The following is a 16,244-nucleotide window of genomic DNA, read 5'->3' on the forward strand; positions in this document are numbered from 1 at the left end:
AGAGCAGGGTTATGTCTGTCTTGCTCATGGCTATGTCCTCCATCCCTTACGCATAGAAGGTGCTCAATGTGCATCTGTGAAGTGAATGACTGAATTGAAGCAGGAGCCTCTTTTTTTTTTTTAATTGAAGCATAGTTGTTTACAATGTTGTGTTAGTTTCTGGTGTACAGCAAAGTGATCCAGTAAAAAATAAATATATATTAGTTTTCATATTCTTTTCCATTATGGTTTATCACAGGATATTGAATATAGTTCCCTGTGCTATACAGTAGGACTTTGTTGTTTATCTATTTTATATGTAGTAGTTTGTATCTGCTAGTCCCAAGCTCCTAATTTATCCCTCCCCCCCCCCACTTCTCCTTTGGTAACCATAAGTTTTTCTCTATGTTTGAGAGTCTGTTTCTGTTTTGTAAGTAAGTTCATTTGTGTCATATTTTAGATTCCACATATGAGTGGTATCATATGGTATTTGTCTTTCTCTTTCTGACTTACTTCACTTAGTATGATAATCTCTAGTTCCATCCATGTTGCTGCAAATGGCATTATTTCATTCTTTTTTATGGCTGAGTAGTATTCCATTGTGTGTGTGTGTGTGTGTGTGTGTGTGTGTATCACATCTTCTTTATCCATTCCTCTGTGGATGGACATTTAGGTTGTCTCCATGTCTTGGCTATTGTAATAGTGCTGCTATGAATATAGGGGTGCATGTATCTTTTGAATTATAGTTTTGTCTGGATATATTTCCAAGAATGGGATTGCTGGATCATATGGCAATTTGAATTTTAGTTTCTTGAGGAACCTCCATACTGTTTTCCATAGTGGCTGCACCAATTTACACTCCCACCAACAGTGTAGGAGGGTTCCCTCTTCCATTTGGAGAAATTTTTATTTCAGTTTTTCACTGAGTTACTAAGGTGAACGTGAAGTCCTTATGACTGAGAAATCAATTTACCAATATACTTTTTTTTTGTACCTAAAAGGAAACTATAACTTTAGCTCACCAGAACTAAGGATAAATACTTTGCAGTTTTTTTGAAATGTTTTAATAATATTTGGCATCATGATGATAATTTTGATAAGTTAAAACATTAAATTCTAAAGCAAACTTATGACTTGATTCTATATGTGATCCATAAACTAGACAGCTCACTAAACATCAAAAATAATATAACACATAGTTTACATATTTTAGGCTTATAATGTCAACATGATAGAAGACCAGTTTCAAAAAGTAGTGGGAAAATAATCATAAACAGTTTGGGTCACAGAGAAAGGAATTTGATATAAATAGAATTTGGTAGATATTTCTTTCTAGTATTATTAATAGGAGATTTTATGTGAATTGCAGTTGCAAATTAGAAAAGTGTCATTCTTTTGGAGTGCAATGGTTCAGACAGCCTGGAGTGTCATGTGTCCAGACACTGTCACCGAGTTGGAGAAGGGTAATTGACAAGCATCATCAGCCCATATGGTGGATGAAGAGCTGTACCACGCATCGAAAGTGTTCACCTTTTTTTAAAAAAAGCCCAGAGGAGACCAATTTCAGCTTCAGTAACATGCTAGCTCAAGGAGAATAAAATATTTTTAATGGTAATATAAGAATACGTGTTTCACTTTAGCAGATGAAATATTCTTTGCTCAAGGACAAAAGTCAAATCTTGAGGTTTGTTCTCCAGAAATGAAGAAAACTCTCAAGTGTAGATCATTGCTCTACTCTGTTGTAAATCAAGTAGCTGAGCTTTGCAACTGACACAAGGTAAAGAGAAGAAGAAAAAACGGCAACCAAAATTTTTCTGAGGTTTTAGGAATGCCGGCCTATAGGAAGATAACAACATTCTCTGACAGTGGGGAAGATGACAGCAGGGAAGAGAAGGAGTCTTGCCCCTGATATTCTAAAATTTAAAAGATACAAAACATCCTCATAGAGATGTTTTAGCATAACACAAATCACAGAATTGGAAGAAGGACCAGTATTGGTATTGAAGCATATAAAAAAGGTTAATAAATGATGAAAGTACAGCTCCATAATAGCTAAATTCAAAAATGCCATGGGTAACCCTGGATCCTGAACCAGGGGAAAAAAAAAAAAAAAAGGTATACACTGTAATGGACCTTACTGGTGAAATCTTGGATAGGGCTGTGGATTAGATAATAGTGTATCAATGTTAAATGCTTGATTTTCATCATAGTACTGTGGTTATGGAAGAGATTGTCCTCATTTTTAAGAACACACACTGACAGATTTAGGGAAAGGGGGCATAATATCTGTAACTTACTCTTAAAAAATGGTTCATAAAAAAATGTGAGTGTGTGTGTGTGTGTACATAGAGACTGAGGGGGGAAAGAGAGGGGGAAGAGTAAGAGAGAGAGGGACCCAGTGAGCAAATGATTAAACAAATGGGGGTAAAATGTTAACAAGTGGTAAATCTGGATAAAGGTAAACTGAATATAGGAATTCTTCTTACTGTATTCTTTCAAAATAAGAATTACAAAATAAAAAAAGATAGGTCAAAAAAATTCCCATATAATTAGAAACAAAATAACATTTATCACACTTGGATTATTAAATAACATGGGTTAAAAAAGGAAGTCATAAAGAAACCTAAGAAACACACAGAACTGAATATAAATAAAACTACATGGAAGAATACATTGGGAAGGGGAAAGCAGTCCCGAGGAAGAAATGTATAGCTCTTTAAAATAAATGTATCAGAAAATAAGCAAGCTTATCACCAAACCAGCAACAAGTTTACCAATTTTTTTCCTTCTGGTTCTCCAACCACTTGGCTCTAGATGCAGGGGCAGTCATGCAAGTTCCCCTACCTTCTGGTTGAGGATAGAAAAAGGGAGCCCCAGTAAGGCAGAAGGTGCCAGGGAGTCACAAAGAGGAAGAAGCCCAGGAAAGCAACAGCCATAAAGCTGTTTACAAATCCTAGGCTCACCTTCGAGCTGCACATCTGTGGATCTGATCCTAATCAGCACATTAAAGACTTTGAGAACTGAACCAACAGATTGCTGCCCAGGTTCTACACTGGCCAGTGCCTGAAAATACTTGAGACACATCCAAATAGCATGCAAATATACCAAGCAAGAGCCCACAGAATGTATGCTAAAACCTGTGACCAGAACTTAACCTAGCTGATGGTCTGCTAAAATTTAAAGAAAAAGAAATCAATATTTTTCCATAGGATTTCACATGGCCCAGAGTCTTGTAATGTAATATTGAAAATACCTAAGGCTCAATCCAAAATTACTCCATATGAAAAGACCCAGGAAATCTCAACTCACTTCCGAAAAGACAATCAACAGAAAGTAACGGTAAGATGACAAAGATGTTGGAATTAAATAACAAAACTTAGAGGCAGCTTTTATTAAAATTCTCCAACAAGCAATTATGAACACTCTTAAAACAAATCAAAAAATAGAAAGTCTCAGAAAAGAAAGAGAAAACTAAAAGAAAAAGAAAATGGAAATTTTAGAACTGAAATAAACAACTGAAATGAAAAATCTCACTGAATGGGCTGAATAGCAGATTGGAGATGACAAAAGGACAAATCAGTTAACTTGATGATAGATAACAGAAATTATTCAATCTGAACAAGAGGGAAACAAATATTTTTAAAAATGAAAAATATTATAATCCTAAGAGAAATTTTTTAAAAATCCAATGTCTATGTCATTGGAGTCTCAGAAGAGTAGGAGAAAGAATGTGAAGAAATAATGGCTGAAAATTTCCCCAAATTAGAGAAATATATAAACCTACAGATTCAAGAAGCTCAATAAATCCCAAATAGGATAATCTTAATAAAATGCATTCCCAGAAATATAACTAAAATGCTGAAAACTAAAAACAAGGGAAAAGTCTTGAAAGTAACCAGAGAAAAATAATTCTGGTAAACCTATACAGTAAACCTTTTTGTTTTGAAATAATATTATATATACAGAAGTTATCAAAAATATACAGTGTTCCTCTAAACCCTTCACCCAGCTCCCTCTAATGTTAACCCAAGAGAACCATGAGAGGATCCTCTGGATGACCAGTTTCCAGAGGAGGAGGAGCAAAGGCTATCTTGGCATGGGGATCCAGGGTCTGATGCCCAGGGTAGACCAGATGCCCCACCAAGTTCAAACCCACAGGGGAAGGATCCCTTCATTCAGCCGACTCTATCCTTATGCAGGAGTTCTTCCCCAAGTGCAAGGCAAAGCTTGTCCTGGTGCTCCTTACCTTGGAAGATGTTCAGAACTTTTTTGATTCAACCCTCCCTCCTGAAAGGGAGCTGCTAGCCCAGGTTCTCTCTCTCTTCAGAGATCAGATGTGACAGAGAAGTCCCGGGGGCAGTTCCTGAGGACACCCTGTTCTTCTCTTCCTCCCCAGAAATTCGCTCCACCAAGGGACTTCCCTGGCCCAGCACAACCAAAATGGGCAACAAGAAATATCCATAGCAAGGGCTCCATTCAATCTTGTATCTACAAAGCCAGAAAACAGAAGTGAATTACCTGGTAAGCAGACCCACCTCCCAATAAGCCTATTTCTGAAGATACAGGACTATAGCAAGGTGCTTTTCCCCCTTTTCTACTAAAGAAACTTTGATTTTTTTGTCTTCTAGTTTTATTGCTATTAATTAAGAGATTATACAATGGCTCAAATGTAAGCTTGATATAATTGCAATTCTTAGAATAATGTTTTATAACTAGATTATTTAAATGTGAATCTTATCAATTAATTGCTTCCATTTTATTCTATTTGTAGGTAGTATAATTACAATATTTTTGTTCTTAGCAAGACCCCTAAAATCATTCAGAAACACAGCAATAATGATTTTTTATCTTTCTTCTAAAATAAGTTTGAGCTTTTTCTCTTTTGGTTTCATTGCTATTATTTAAGTGATTATACAGTAACTCCAGTGAAAACTTCATGGGATCATAATTCTTAGGATAATGTTCCATAAATGTATATTCTATAAATGTGAATCTCATTAGTAATTTGCTTTTTTAAAATTTGATTTCTGGATAGTGTATAGTATTTTTATTGTTGCCATTTAACAAGTTTCTTCTCTTGACCCAGAAACAGGACAATATTTTGTCTCTCCGCTAATTTACCATTTTCCTTCATTTCATTTCAAAGCTGCTGTTGTCATACGGTTGCTCACGTGCAAGTTTGACCAGAATCATATTATAATACTTGTTAGGATAGTGTGATAAATGTATTTCATTCAAAAGTAAATTTCATGAGTAGATTGTTAACTTTTATTTCCAGATAGTGAAAGATAGTAATTCAGTTGATGGTGTCGAAAATGTTCCCCATAACCTGAACTATGGGAAAAGTTTTATAGGAGCCGTCGCGCCATTGGGGGTATTTGAAATTCAAAGACCATATCTGCATTCCAAGGGCTGCATTTACCCTAGTTATGAGACTAATATGCTTACCTAAGGAAATGTTAGTTTTAAAGAAAAGCCCCTGATGGCTCTCACTATGCATAGCATAAAATCCACAGCCCTCACTATGGACCACAGAGCCCCAGATGTGCTGAGCTCCGCCGTTCCACTGACCTATCTCATGCCCACTGGGCTCCGGTCACTCTGTCCTCCCACAGAGCCTCAAGCTACCAAGCCCCTCCCACCCTTTCGTTCATGCTATTCTCCCTCTGCCTGAAATGCTACCCGCAACCCCGAAGATGCCTGTCTTCCCTCATCCTTCTGTTCTCAAATGTACATCTCTGGAGAAGCTTTCACTGAGTTCTCAATCAGTATGAGTTCCTCTTTACCATAAGACTCTGGCATGTGTAACTTTTCATTAGTAGCATTATCACAGTGTGCAATTGTATAATTATTTATGTGATTATATTTGAATGTGTGTATCCATACCTCCGTGTCATCAGGGATTAGATCTATTTCTTGTTCATTTACTGTGTCCAGTGTTTTCAGAGCAGCAAGGGGAGGGTGCTCCTGGCATTTGGTGGGATATTTTTCCTTGTGCAGGTCTTTCAGGTTTGGCTGCAATAACAAAGCATAAAACACAGTCTTCCAGTGCCTAACAAAGCAAGCATTTCTTTCTCACTCATGGGTTTGTGGATGAGCTCTTGCCTGCCTGGGCTTGGCTGGGCTTGGGTTTCAGGTCAGCTTCATTCTCTGAGGCCTGCTTGTCATTTGAGGGCCCAGACAGAAGAGGCAGTGGCAACCTGGGCCCGGTCCCCTCACGGCGGACCGCACAAGCCCTGGCGGGAGAGTGGAACACAGGCTGCTTCTCAAAGCCTCTGTTCAGAACTCATGCACCCTCTTGTCTGCCCATCTTCCACTGGTCAGAGGGCCCAAGATCAGTGTGATGGAGAAATCAACTCCACCCAAATGATCTAACGTTACCAATGTCCCTTGGGGGCTGCTTCACAGCCACTCTAGACCCTGGCACCCCAGACTCCTGCCACAGGCCCTGCATTCCAGGCCTCACAATCCTAACAAGCAGGCTCCACTCAAGAGGAGGCTGCGGGCATCCCAGGTGAGGAACAGGTGTTCCCAGCAGAGTTGTCGGCCTGAGGGTCCCACGTACAGTGACAGCATTCCTGGCAGGAGAGGCAAGAAGACTTCCTTCAACGGCCTCAGGTCTGTGTATTTCAGAAAGGTCCTGACCACCCCACCCCCATCAACCCCACTGTGTGTCCTTATAACTCCCCATGGTATTGAGTTCTGGGCTGTCACTTATCTGTACGCCCATATTTATTGAGGGCCTAATGAATGCTGGGCGGCGCCCGGGGAAAGGCTGCTGGGTTAAGGTGAGGTGCCAGGTCTGGGTCAGGCCCTTCCTTTGTAGTTTTCCATCCCACAGAGTGTCCCCTTTCATTTAGACTCATCCCATGATTCCCATGAAGTAAGGGACAGCCAGGCAGAGACCAAGTGACTAGCACATAAAGCAAACGAAAAGGAAGATTAATTGATGCAAAACCAAGATGTCATGGAACCTGTCACTTGAGAAATGCATTCTAGTGCTTGAGAACTCTGCGAAACTATTTTAATTGGATCGAATTAGTCAAATCCTGAGAAGACTTTACCTAGCCATATGCAAAAAGACAGTCTTTACATAGTAAACAGATAAATATATGCAGAATGAGTGTATAAACCTACGCAATTAAGTGGTATGGGAGAAGGGGGGTGCATCAGACACACTGTTAAATGAAGTGACAGCTTTAGTGCTTGAGAACATAATCCTATGATATAGTACTATTACTATCCCCCTATAAAAACACAGACAGGATTGACGTGTAACCTTAAAAGCTATGTAAGAATAACCAGGCCCAGCATGGCATCAGAGGGAACATGGCCACCTAGGTGTCAAGTGTGGGCCTGAACTCTGGTGGTTCCGGTTCTGCCCCTGCCACTTAAACCCGCTATCCACAGAGAGTTGGCAGGTCATTTAACACCATCAGGTTAGTATTAGAGCTAAGCACTTAACTGAGCATTATTCCATTTAATCCTCACAATTCCCGGCTCTTATCAGAGAACAAGAGTGAGGTTTAGAGAAGTTAAAGAATGTACCCTGTATTTGAGCTGCATATGTCTGACTCTAGAACTGGTCTATTCTACCCTGCTTCATTCAATAGACCCACTAACCCCCATGCTTTTGTGAACATCAAAAAGGATGTGTATAAAAAGCACCTTTCGAAATATTGAAACCAACGTCAGCTACTACTACAAAATCACCTCGGACCGTACAGAATTTCTCTGGAATTTAACACAATCACAATATAATTTCTTTAAAGTTTATGTGCCTTATGTACCTGTTACAAGCATTATCTTCTGTAATCATCACACAAGCCCACGTGGACGGTCCTGCACTAATTTTTAGATTAAATTACGAATGTTCTGGCGAAACGCTGTTAAAGCAAGTGTGATAAAGCCCCCCAAGCGACTCTACGGAGCCTTGGGGGGCCGTCCAGCTTCTTGTGTGCAGGTGAGCAGAAAACACGGGAGCAGGAGGGACCTCCCAGGTCCGTCACCGCGTTAGAGGGGACGCGACGATGCTTCCACAGCAGTGGAATCATTACTTTGCTGAACAGGGATGTAGGAAACAGTCCTGAGTCATCCGAGTTCTCCGGGGGAGCTGCAAATGAAACCGAGCCCAGGTGCTCCACTGCCAGGGTTAAGCTACAGCCTCCAGCCCCCCTGACTTTTCCTTGCGAGTTTCCGGGGATATGCGGGAGCGTGGGCGCGCCCCTGGCTGGATCCAGAGCTTTAGGGGTGATCCCTTTCTCATGCAGGACTGGGGTCGCCCCTTACATTCCAAATGAAACGTGTCACTTTTTGCATTTGTTCTGCAAATGTTTACTGAGTGCCTACCACTTCCCCATATACAAAAATGTGGCAGAGGTACCAGCTAAGACCCAACGCCCGCAAGCGCGCGTCTCGCTGTCGCCGGTGTGCGCGGAGGGGAGGGTGCCCGGGTCGCCCGCCCTGGAGTCGCGGGAAAGCCCCGCAGACGCAGCGCCCGGCCTGCGCGCGCCCGAAGGCGGCACTGCCCACGCACATGCACACGCACGGGAGCGCCGGGCTCCCGCGTCCTCGGGGCTGTGCCGGCGCCGGGCGCGGGCGGGAGCTCGAGAGTCCAAGCGGGAGGCGGGAGCTGCAGGCGGGGCGGGTGCCCGCGAGCGGCGCTCGTGCATTCGCTCCACCGCTCCCGAAGCCCCGCCCCAGCCCCGCCCCCCGCTTCTCCCGCGCGCGGGCTCCGCGCGCCCCAAGTCGCGCGCGTGCGCGCGCGTGCGCAGGCCAGGGCCCTCCGGGGGCGGCCCCGTAGACTCCAACGAAAGCGTCGCAAGGTCCCGGATTAACCCTTTCCCTGCTCACCCATTTAGAGGCGCAGTCGGGTTCCGTGCCTGCGCAAGCCGGCGGCGCGCCTTCCCCCTCGCCCGCACCGCGCATGCACGGGAAGGGGGGGGTGCCGGTGGGGGTGTTCACGGCCGGCTAGACATTCTGTGCTCGTGCAGGAGGAGGGCTCCTACCATCAGGGACGTGCACGATTCCCCACCCCGCCCCCTCCCCAAACTCCAAAAAAAAAAAAAAAAATCCAAAACACACTGCCACCCACCGTGCCCCCGCGCCCCGCGTCCATCCCGTCCCCGGCCTGCGTGCAGTGAGCGCGGGGAACCCACGGCAAGTGTCTGCGGCTGTGCCAGGCTGCAGGTAAGCGCGGGCCGGGGGTGCGGAAGGGGCCCGGGCCGGCCGCGAGGCGGGCGCGGGGGCGCGGGGGAGGCCGGAGGCTGGCGCGGCGGGGCTGCCCGGAAGAAGCGCGTTCTCGCCGCGCTCTGGGGCACCAGTCAGCTCCAGGATGTGCGGGCGGCCCCGGCGGCGCGGCGCGAGCGGGGCCGGGCGAGGGGCCTGGGCGCTCCGGGGGCCGCGCAGGCCGGCGAGCGGGCTCGGGCAGCGGCCGGGCGGCGGCAGTGGCGGCCCCGCGCGCGCGCTCGCCGAGCCTCGGCGGCGGAGTTCATGGCCGCCCCCGCTCGCACCGCCGCAGTGCACCGCGGTGGGGGTGGGGACGGCCCGGAACCCGGCGCCGAGCGCGGCCCGCCGGGCACCGCCCCTCCGCTCCGCGGGCTCCGCCGCGCCGCCCCCAGCCGCCCTCGGAGGAGGGGGCCGGGACCCCGGCGCTCGCACTCCCGGGAGCGCCCGCGGAGCTCGGGAAGCCGGCCGCGCGCCGCCCCCGCCCCCGGCCGCGGGAGGGCGGGGGAGGGCCCGGCGCGAGCCGGCCAGGGAGTGCGCGGGGCGCGAGCTCCGGGCTCGCGGGCGGAGCGGGGCGCGGCGCGGCGCGGGGCTGCGGAGCCGGGCCGCACACCCGCTCCCGCTCCCGCTCCCCGCCGCTGGGGCCGCCGTGGGTCCTCCCTCCCGCGCTCGGAGCCGCGGCCCCAGCCTGCGCCGAAAAGCCGGATTCTAAAAGGGAAAGGGCCCTGGCACCTCCCGGCTCCCCGGGCGGGACCTTTTGTTCGGGAAGCAGTGCAAACGGCTTGATCCCGTCCCCCACCTCCTGGGCAGAAAGAGATGGGAGCGAGGCTTGGAGAGGCTCTGGAGGCTCCCTGGGTCCTCCGCTCCGTTCCCTGCTTCCTCCGCATCCCGAAGTTGGCAGCTTTTGACCGGGAAGTGGTGCCGCCGCCATTGTCGCGGCGGCCCCGGGGTCGGGGAGGCGGCCGTCGCCGCCGCTTATGTAAGTTCGGCTTTACAGGAGTTCTCTCCGGCCCTGCGCGGCGGTTTGGAGAAGCGTAATAAAGGGGCAGCTTCGTTCTGGAGGTGTGATTGGTCTTTAACTTTCCCTCCACTTGCGGGGATACTGGCCACGGGTATCTTCCAGTTTGACTCACCTGAACTTAGCATCTCAACAGAAAAAAATGGTCCTCAGAGATCTGGAGAGAGAGTGGGGGCCAAATAACACACTGACCGGAAAAGGAAAAAATAAATTAAAAAATCCAGCACACTCCTATGTTGCCGTGGGTACTGTACACCACTCCTGGGCCTGGTCCATGCGCTTTTATCCCACAAGCCCTAGGGAGAGCGACTGGCAACTGTAGGAAGGGACCCGGTAGGAAGGTTTCGCCTGGCTGCGTTCCCTTGGGGGTGACTACAGGCTGGGGTGCATCCAGGGAACAGGCAGAGTAGGAAGCATCCTTAGAAATAATTCTGCTCAACCCTCACACTTGGCAGATAAGAAAACAGCCTGCCACTTTAGGCAGCTTAACGGTGTTTTCGCTTTTCCTTAGCGGGAACTTTGGAGGGTTTTCAGGACTCTGGTCCTACCACACTCGAGTTTGTGTGGTCACCATTCAGTAGAGGAGACTTTATGTTTTTCAGGATGTTAGTCTGCAGCATGGAGTCCCTCTGGTAAAAGTTAAAACTCGCAAAAATCTAGAATCCTTTGAGTTTCCCTGTAGGGATAGAGGCAAAAATACCTAGATTTCTCAAATGCAAGCTTCAAGACCAGAGTAGCTTAAGTAACATATGTTACATCACACACAAGTGTGGATAGAAGAAAGCAGCTACTGTTCCCTCTGCTCCAATGTTAAATGTTGGGTGTATGTATCTCTCTAACTTTGTCTATATTTATTGAAAGTATATATACTCTATGTGAGCCTAGAGAAAAATGTGGAAGGCTGTGTATCCAACAGGAAATGGTAGGGGTAGGGGGCATTTACTGGCTTTTACTCTATCTGTGCCGCAATCAACATCCTTACAAATGTGGACACGGGCTTTGTGAGGGGAAATCCCTCAGCGGATCTCCAACCCATCTTTCCCATTCCCGGCACACACCCCCTGCAGACTGCAAGTGCTCCAGCCCTTACTTTTTCTCCTTCGTATCTGTTCAGAGCTGGACCTGATGCTGCCAGCCACCCTCCTCTGTGTTCCCAACCTGAAAATAGGTACAGGTGCCAATGGCAAGACAAAAAAGGAAAGTTTCTTTTTAAAAATCAATTCTTGAAAACATTCTTGTTTAGAATTTGGGATAGGGGAAGAGCCTACCTTACTCTTGTATGTCCTTTTCTCTTGTAGGACTGGCGTGCCCCTGATCAGAATTATTCTGATCCGAAGAATTTGGTGTTTAAAGCATTAAGATAATAGCCTGAGTTGTTCATGGTAACTATGACTTTGGATATTAAGTCCTGAAAATATTGTTTGGTGTTAGCTTTAAAATGTCTCTCTCTCAATTACGTGTTAGCATTCTTTAGGGGACATATGTATTTTCTTCATATTTATACTTTGTTGAATAAAAGAAAAAAACAATGTTTTTGAAAAGAAACACAACAGGACACATTATTTTAAAAAGATCACTTTAACACACGGCAGATGTCTTCCACGCCAGTTCTAGATTTCTTTTGCTTGTAAAACACTCGCAGCACTTGTCAACTGCATCCAGTCTTGATGACACTTTGATCTGGATGGCAGATAGATCAGCATCCAGAGGGGCTGAAGCCTCTCGTCACTGTCTTCCCAAATGTCATCTGATTCTCTGAGGGTCATGTTAAACCTTGACCCTTGTTCACAAGTGGCCCAAAACTGGTGTGGAAAAACTAGAAGACAACACTGAATGGAATGTTCTGGCAATGATATCCCTCTCTGGTTCTGCAGCAGCAATTTGTCTCTTCCGTCAAGGAAGCAGAACACTGAGAGCTGCTAGTTATTTTACTGAATCTTCCTCTGTGTGAAATTTTACTGAATCTTCCTCTGCGTGAAATTAGAGTAGACGCAGCAGATGGCACTGGTGGATGCTTGCTGGAGACCTGTTTCTTAAACCTTGAAGCTGAGTTATTTGTCATTATTACCCGTAGTTGTCAGGAGGCACGGGTTTGGGGGCTAGAGTGCCTGGATTTGAGCCCTGATACGCCACTAAATAACTAGAATATTGGGCAGGTTCCTCAATTCATCTATAAAGTGGGGTAGTAATACCTATCTCTCAAGGCCATCTGATTATTGCATTTGTGAAGACGTGGAAAGAAAAGCATGTAGCGCAATGCCAGGCAGGTATTACGTGCTTGGTAGAAGTTGCTGTTACTGTGAGTAGGCAAATGCGGAGTACAGTGAAGATAAGTAGAAGGAACAATATGGAAATCCCTAAGTTGGGATCCGTCTTTTCTCCTCATGTTCTTGAACCACTCCTGACACTGACTTTCTGAAATTGTTAGGGACCGGAAATTGGTCAGAAAATGAGAATCTCCCTGTATTTTCTGTATGGAAAAAGTATTGTGCGTAATTACCAAAGTATTTTTTTAAACATTTTTTGTAGGAGTTTTTCATCAGTATGTCTGAAACCATTAAATACAATGACGATGATCATAAAACTCTGTTTCTGAAAACCCTAAACGAGCAGCGCCTGGAAGGAGAATTTTGCGATATCGCGATTGTGGTGGAGGATGTCAAGTTCAGGGCGCACAGGTGTGTCCTTGCCGCCTGCAGCACCTACTTTAAAAAGCTTTTCAAGAAGCTTGAGGTCGATAGCTCTTCAGTAATAGAAATAGATTTTCTCCGTTCTGATATATTTGAAGAGGTCCTGAATTACATGTACACGGCAAAGATTTCTGTGAAAAAAGAAGATGTTAACTTAATGATGTCATCGGGTCAGATTCTCGGTATCCGATTTTTGGATAAACTCTGTTCTCAGAAGCGGGACGTGTCCAGTCCCGACGAAAATAACGGCCAGTCCAAAAGCAAGTACTGCCTCAAGATCAATCGCCCCATTGGAGATGCCGCTGACACTCAGGATGATGACGTGGAGGAAATCGGAGACCAAGACGACAGTCCCTCTGATGACACGGTAGAAGGCACCCCCCCAAGTCAGGAGGATGGCAAGTCACCCACGACGACGCTCAGGGTCCAGGAAGCGATCCTGAAAGAGCTGGGGAGTGAGGAGGTGCGGAAAGTCAATTGCTATGGCCAGGAAGTCGAATCCATGGAGACCCCCGAGTCCAAGGATCTGGGATCCCAGACCCCTCAAGCCTTAACATTTAACGATGGGATGAGCGAAGTGAAGGATGAACAGACCCCAGGCTGGACCACAGCTGCCAGCGACATGAAGTTTGAGTACCTGCTGTACGGCCACCACCGGGAGCAGATCGCCTGCCAGGCCTGCGGGAAGACGTTTTCGGACGAGGGCAGGCTGAGAAAGCACGAGAAGCTGCACACGGCCGACCGGCCCTTCGTCTGCGAGATGTGCACCAAGGGCTTCACCACCCAGGCCCACCTGAAGGAGCACCTGAAGATCCACACGGGCTACAAGCCCTACAGCTGCGAGGTGTGCGGCAAGTCGTTCATCCGCGCCCCGGACTTGAAGAAGCACGAGCGGGTCCACAGCAACGAGCGGCCCTTCGCCTGCCACATGTGCGACAAGGCCTTCAAACACAAGTCCCACCTCAAGGACCACGAGCGCAGGCATCGGGGCGAGAAGCCCTTCGTGTGCGGCTCCTGCACCAAGGCCTTCGCCAAGGCGTCGGATCTGAAACGGCACGAGAACAATATGCACAGCGAGCGGAAGCAGGTCACCCCCAGCGCCATGCAGAGCGAGACGGAGCAGCTGCAGGCGGCGGCCATGGCCGCGGAGGCCGAGCAGCAGCTGGAGACCATCGCCTGCAGCTAGAGGCGGGGGACCGGGATGCTCGGGGCAGGGGTGCTCCGCCGGCATCCTGCATCTTGACCCATGAACGCCAGCCGCTGCATTTCGGTGGAAACTTACGGAGCATTGTACTCGCTGGACTTAAGGCAGTGCTTGGTTGGGTGTTTTGAAAACTTTTCAAGGAAATACCGTTCCTTGGTTCTGACCGAACAGTTTCACCGTCCCGTCTGGTGTCTAGTATTAATGTTGCCAGTAAGCATCCGCACCCCCCGCCCCACTTTTTTATGATTTCTGATTTTAATTTTGAGAACTCTTGTGTCCAGTTCAGAAGTGAGAGACTTCTGTCCCTTTTTTAAATTCCTCTCTCTGCTTGCTGCACCGGGGAGCGCACTGCACAGAGTGATAATTGAATGAATTGATTTCCTGGTCATCACCGTTCTATGTGACTTAGGGTTGCAACAGCATTTTTAAAAACTTTGGTAAAAGTACTTTGTGTCGACGCAGAAAATACGGGTGGGTGGTTGACCAAGAACCCTGCGTGCGCAGATGTGAAAACAAGTTGTGGAAATGCAAAATGGTCTCAGATTTATATACTTGGTTTGTTAATTTTCTATCACTGTTTTTCATGGTTTTTGTGGACAAATAATGGTTGCTTTGCTGAAGTGTTTCTTCATCCCTTTTGATTGCCCACACCTGCCCCCCAAAGGTTTCATCATCACACGTCCCGAAGGCATGTTGGTGGTCTGAGGGCTGAGTTTTTTCATTCCTCTTATTTCGGGCATTGCCACTCTGCAGCCGACGGGGTTTGTGGGATGGACCAGTGATGAGAGGGTTAGAAAAAGGAGTATAGGAAGCTGACTCTCAGAGACAAGGCTTGCACATTTGCCACAATTCCAAGATTTCCTAGATCAAATAAATTCCTAATTGATTTTGAAATCGGATTTTTGTTTAGGATCAAAATTAGGACAAGAACAGGTATGCTTCTTCGGATACATTTGTGTAACTTAAAAGAGTGTCATCAAGCTTTTGGGCTCTCTGTAGCACATGATTTATCCATAAAGGAGATGCAGTGTCCTTCCTTAAGTCAAGACGTTTAAAATTTTTTAAGTGTGTAAATAGTACAGAAGCATTGGTCTTATGTATCTCAAGTACAAGTAGACAGCTGCACTTTTTTTGCACATTGGATTAAAGTTACTTCCATCAGCAACAAACATCAGTCTGTTTTTAACCAGTATTAAAGATTGTCAGACCAAATGTTTATGTTTTTGAAGTATATTTCATCACTGGTTACACTTTTAAGTGGAAGTTGACTGCCTTTTCATAGCTGTAAATGGAATTATAAGTGCTGTTCCAATTCTGGTGTATGAAACTTCTTTTTAAACATTCTTTAGGAATATATTGAAATACCATCAATAGTTTGAATTATGTTCTGTAATAAAGTATTAATTATTTTAGAATGTACCATTTTTGAAAAATGTCAATTTTTAAAATTTATTTTTGGTTGCTAGGATTTTTTTTAAAGATACATTAATTTCATTTCCTAGCTTGTTGCATTAACACCTGTAATTATAATTGTGAGATAAATTTTATTTTTTAAATTGGTGTATATGTTATGCCCAAGATTGTAGGATGAAGATGCTACCTTTTTAAGAAACTTATTTATTGGTAAATGTTTAATTTAGTTTAAAACTAATTTAATTTTTTTTCTTAAAAGTTGATTATTTTCTCCTAAAAGTAGTCCTGTCACTGTGTTTATGTACTATTGGTAGAAAGGGAACTGATTGCTGTTCCTAGACTGTTTTAACCAAAGCAAAGGAAAAATAATTTAACATCTTGTGGATAGCTACTTCAGCAAATCATTTTTGGGGCCTTCGTTTTTGTATATAAAAGAAAATATACTTCTGTCATTCCTGTTTTCATTTTTTTCTTAGCAACCTGTCACATATCCAGGTTTCTACTAAAGTGCATTTTCTATACTGTCTTCGTCCTGGTTTTACAGAATTGCAAGTTCACCGTGTGGCATTAACCCTCATTGAAACCACCTAAGCATGGTGGTACCCCAAAAAGAAAGCTTAATATTCAGCACTTTATTTGCATCATGTAAATATGTGTCATTTGTCCTATTTTGCATGAGAAATATATTTGTGTTGTAATTTCTGCCACCGGTGCT

The 16,244-nt window shown here is 45.6% G+C and overlaps 1 protein-coding gene across 4 annotated transcripts; it reads left to right on the forward strand.

Moving 5' to 3' along the window:
• Positions 1-8,855: 8,855 nt before the first annotated feature.
• On the forward strand, positions 8,856-15,457 carry ZBTB14 (zinc finger and BTB domain containing 14). 4 transcript variants are annotated; one of them, XM_068563299.1, is made up of 3 exons: positions 8,856-9,168; positions 11,337-11,604; positions 12,752-15,457. In XM_068563299.1, the coding sequence occupies exons 2-3, from the start codon at positions 11,602-11,604 to the stop codon at positions 14,096-14,098; spliced, it is 1,350 nt and encodes a 449-aa protein (XP_068419400.1). In that variant the 5' UTR covers positions 8,856-9,168; positions 11,337-11,601; the 3' UTR covers positions 14,099-15,457. The 4 variants fall into 4 exon arrangements, with proteins under 4 accessions (XP_068419400.1, XP_068419398.1, XP_068419399.1 ...); XM_068563297.1 differs by having other exon boundaries at positions 11,521-11,604; XM_068563298.1 differs by lacking the exon at positions 8,856-9,168 and adding an exon at positions 9,815-10,183.
• Positions 15,458-16,244: the final 787 nt, after the last annotated feature.

This window comes from Eschrichtius robustus, chromosome 14 (genome assembly GCF_028021215.1).
Source record: "Eschrichtius robustus isolate mEscRob2 chromosome 14, mEscRob2.pri, whole genome shotgun sequence".
NCBI classification, from domain to species: domain Eukaryota; kingdom Metazoa; phylum Chordata; class Mammalia; order Artiodactyla; family Eschrichtiidae; genus Eschrichtius; species Eschrichtius robustus.